The sequence below is a fragment of the Nicotiana tabacum genome, chromosome 8 (genome assembly GCF_000715075.1).
Source record: "Nicotiana tabacum cultivar K326 chromosome 8, ASM71507v2, whole genome shotgun sequence".
In the NCBI taxonomy this organism is placed as follows: Eukaryota; Viridiplantae; Streptophyta; class Magnoliopsida; order Solanales; family Solanaceae; genus Nicotiana; species Nicotiana tabacum.
Window position 1 is genome coordinate 147,166,755 of NC_134087.1, and position 3,564 is coordinate 147,170,318.

Sequence of the window (3,564 nt, forward strand, 5' to 3'; positions counted from 1 at the left end):
TTTATATAGTAGGGGACTCCATATTAGGTACAACTCTATAAAAGGTAAAACCCCCTAATTAACTGATTGTTGATCTCATGTCGGTATATGCCGAGATCTCTGCCGTGATATTCGGTCGGTAACGGATATCACGGCCTTTTATTGACCGATCTTTGACAACGTTCTTTGAAGTTGAACAAGGCCAGAAGCGATCCCTAATCACAACCCCAATATCCTCGAGAGGGGGCGTTATGGTCCAGACTCGGAATTGATAAGATCCCTACCTCGGTTCTAGGCCTCCAGTTACCATATCTCGAGTTTGGCTTATCATATCGGAGACCGGGATGCACTTCGATATCGATTTTACTCGTGTACAGAATCTTCTGAGAAATCCCACTTGCACATGTATTCTGAATTTCTACGTCTGATTAGCACTCTACACTCGTCTGCTATGAACCTAGTTCTTATATCATTGTCAATCATATATGCACACTAGTGTAGTTGCATAGCAACCTGTTCATTAACCTGGTTCTTTCAACATACACAGTTCTGGTTTGTTAATTACTAAATTGACACGTGCTCAGCTCAACACGATCATTGTTGAACCTGTGTTGTGAGGTTGAACTTCAGAAGGATCTAAAGAAATTTAACATATTATTAGATGCTTACGGGCTAATAGAACTAGTGTGCAAGGTACAAAATACATGCGGACATATTTGGCATTTAAAAGATTAGCAAGATGTAATATAGTTCTTTTTATTAGGAGGAATATGAATAGGCGTAGTCACAGCTTTTACGAACCCGAAATGAAGTTAATTTCTTGAGAATTTAATTGTTCCAGTTGGTTTAAATCTGAAATTCAGGATTCATTGGATTATTAATTAACTGTAGATTTCTTATGAAAAAAAGAATGTGTTAGACATTTTCTGCTTTAAAAGGCAATAGGGAAGGGAATTATTGAAGGAACAACGGGGAAAATATCCTCACATACATAAGTGCATTTGGAAATAAGTCTACAAGATACGTATATGATTAATTATTCAAAATAGTAAAAGTGTTAAGATCTTGATCACGTTCAAAGTGGTGCATTAGGCTTTCATTCAAATCCACTTGGGCAGCGATGCTACTTCCACAATCTGCATCATACAACCAAAACACTTGACTTTGTCTCAGTCCAAAGGTCATCCAACATGGTTTTCCCAGTCCAAAGTCAGCTTCTTTCATAGGAAATCTACACAAACTTGAACATGTGAATTCGTCCACTTCCTCATTTGCTTCCCATTCTTGGGTCATGTTGTATAAATTTGCAGCCATTGAAACTAACTCATCATTCGAAGCTTTAGCACTAAAAACCATAGTTTTGTCCGTTGCATCACGGATCAAAGCAATCAAGTTGTGCAATTCCATCTTTGTCTCATTTGGTGTGAATACAACTGGAACTTCAACTGCAAAATTTCCAAAAGCATTTGCCAATTTAGGTACACTAGCTTTACCACGTAAGTTCACTGGAAAGCTCATTAAGGAAGGCCTTAAACGCCCATTTTTAGCTTGTGAAGCACGAATTAATGCCCGCCACAAGAGAGATGTGATCATCTCAACTCTTGAAGGCTTAAATCCCAAAACTCCAGAAGCAATGGAATTTGCAATTTTGTTTCTCAGCTTTGATATGCTAGCTTCATTGAAAACAAACCTTTTCGCTACATACATTATTGTGTCTTTTGGTATAGCTAGGGAAGCAAGAGGTTTGAGGATTCTCGACGTATCTCTTGCTGGGAAAATGTCACCTAAATCATAGTTGAAGATGTCAGTAGTACTGCTGGGAATCCCCAACCTACATACTTTAGCCCATTCGTAAATGAACTTCATGTTGGTGAATCCATCAATTGCAATATGTTCAGCTGCAACAGACAGTGCTAAGCCACCACATTCAAACCTAGTGACTTGCACAAACACAAGTGGGGTAATGGCAAAATCATAATTGTCATCCACATCTTTGATTCCTTGAGGCCAAAAATGATTTGCAAGGTCAATATCGTTGCGTGCTTGCTCCAGGAAATCTTCGAGCTGACAATTTACTTTGGCAATAATAAATTCAACGCCTTGATCAAGGCAATCCACCACACGACGGTCCTTGTTAATTCTTCCTGCTGATGGGTAAACGTGGGTTAATGTTTTAGACAAGGATTCCTCAAGAAGTTCATCAGTGATGGAATTATTGAGGTTATGATAAATTAAAACAATGGGAACGTGCATTTTAATGGCTAGTTGATCAAAGAAAGACAACTTGTAACTTTGAAAGTGAGTTGGAGTTGGTGATGATGGTTTTACAAGCTTCTTTGACATGATTTCTATTACCATGGACTTTTTCAGGTTAGCACAAAGGAAACCCATTTTTTGATATAGGAGAGAAATATAAGAGTAAGAGTAGAAGCTACTTACACTGGGTAATTGAGAAAGCCTTACATCCTCGCTGTTTTATATATAGAAAAAAAAATTATGCAGACAAAACAAACATGAAAAGAATTATTAAATACAAGAAAGAAATTATTTTTCAAGATTCCAAACAGATAAGGGATGGTGGAGACTTGTGTGGACAAGTACAACCATTAAAGAGGGAGGTTGCATGTGAAATAAATGAAAAGATCGTACCAGGAAAAAAGGAAATGTAAAAAGTCATGGTAGGTAGGTGTGAGTGTTCAACCAGTGAAATTTCGATTTGGATTTTCAGTTTTCGAATTGACAAAATGACAATTCAAATCCAATTCAAATAAGGTAGATTGGATCATATTTTTTAAGTTTATTTCGGATTAATCGGTTTGGATAATTTGAATTTTCAGTTTTGAGCTTATAAGTTGAGATGTTTCTCCTTTTCAAAAATGAATATCCAAATGAAGTACTCATGTTAAATTGTTTGAAAAGTTCCTCATTGCAATCATCCAAATGAAGTATTAAAGTAATGAAATTATTATTAAAAAAAATACAATAGAGACATTAATACGGTAGATAAGAAGTAGAAATATAGTAAAATCATATCCAAATAGAAAGTATTCACATAATAACTTATTAATTAATATTGAATATATGAGATAATATTTAATGGGTAGAGTATTAAACTTATTAATATGGATAATAGACTAAATATAATGTATAAGAATTTGGAATTTTCGGATATTCAAAAATTCGAAGTACCAAATCCAATAACCAATCCGAAATCCAATTTTTTAAAAAATTAAATTCAAAATCCAATCCGTAATCCAAAAATCCAAACAAAAAATTCAAAAAATTCGGATTTCGATTTGGATTTCGAATTTTTCCAAACTATGCCCCCTCCAAATTGTAGGAGAATAATGAGCAAATTCACCATGTTTTAAAAATGGGCAATTATGTACAACATTAATCAATTTGGTTCCGCTATATGATTCAAATTCCTATTGAAAGGTCATACATCTAACGTGATATGACGGTTGGTATGGGGCGTGAGGTGAGGCGAGCTGAATGTTCGCAAGACCATAAAACTTTCACTTTTAATATTTTATGAATAACGAATAATAGATAAACATAACCTACAAGAACAGTACTGAAAAT

The 3,564-nt window shown here is 35.2% G+C and overlaps 1 protein-coding gene across 1 annotated transcript; it reads right to left on the minus strand.

The window, feature by feature from the left end:
• Positions 1–901: 901 nt before the first annotated feature.
• LOC107807495 (limonoid 21-O-acetyltransferse) lies at positions 902–2,456 on the minus strand. Its single transcript, XM_016631901.2, has one exon. It carries the CDS (start codon positions 2,368–2,370, stop codon positions 1,012–1,014), a length of 1,359 nt encoding a protein of 452 aa, XP_016487387.1. The 5' UTR covers positions 2,371–2,456; the 3' UTR covers positions 902–1,011.
• Positions 2,457–3,564: the final 1,108 nt, after the last annotated feature.

Excerpts from the sequence above, each read along its gene's own strand:
- LOC107807495 (XM_016631901.2), bottom strand. The coding sequence starts at position 2,370 with ATGGGTTTCCTTTGTGCTAACCTGAAAAAGTCCATGGTAATAGAAATC.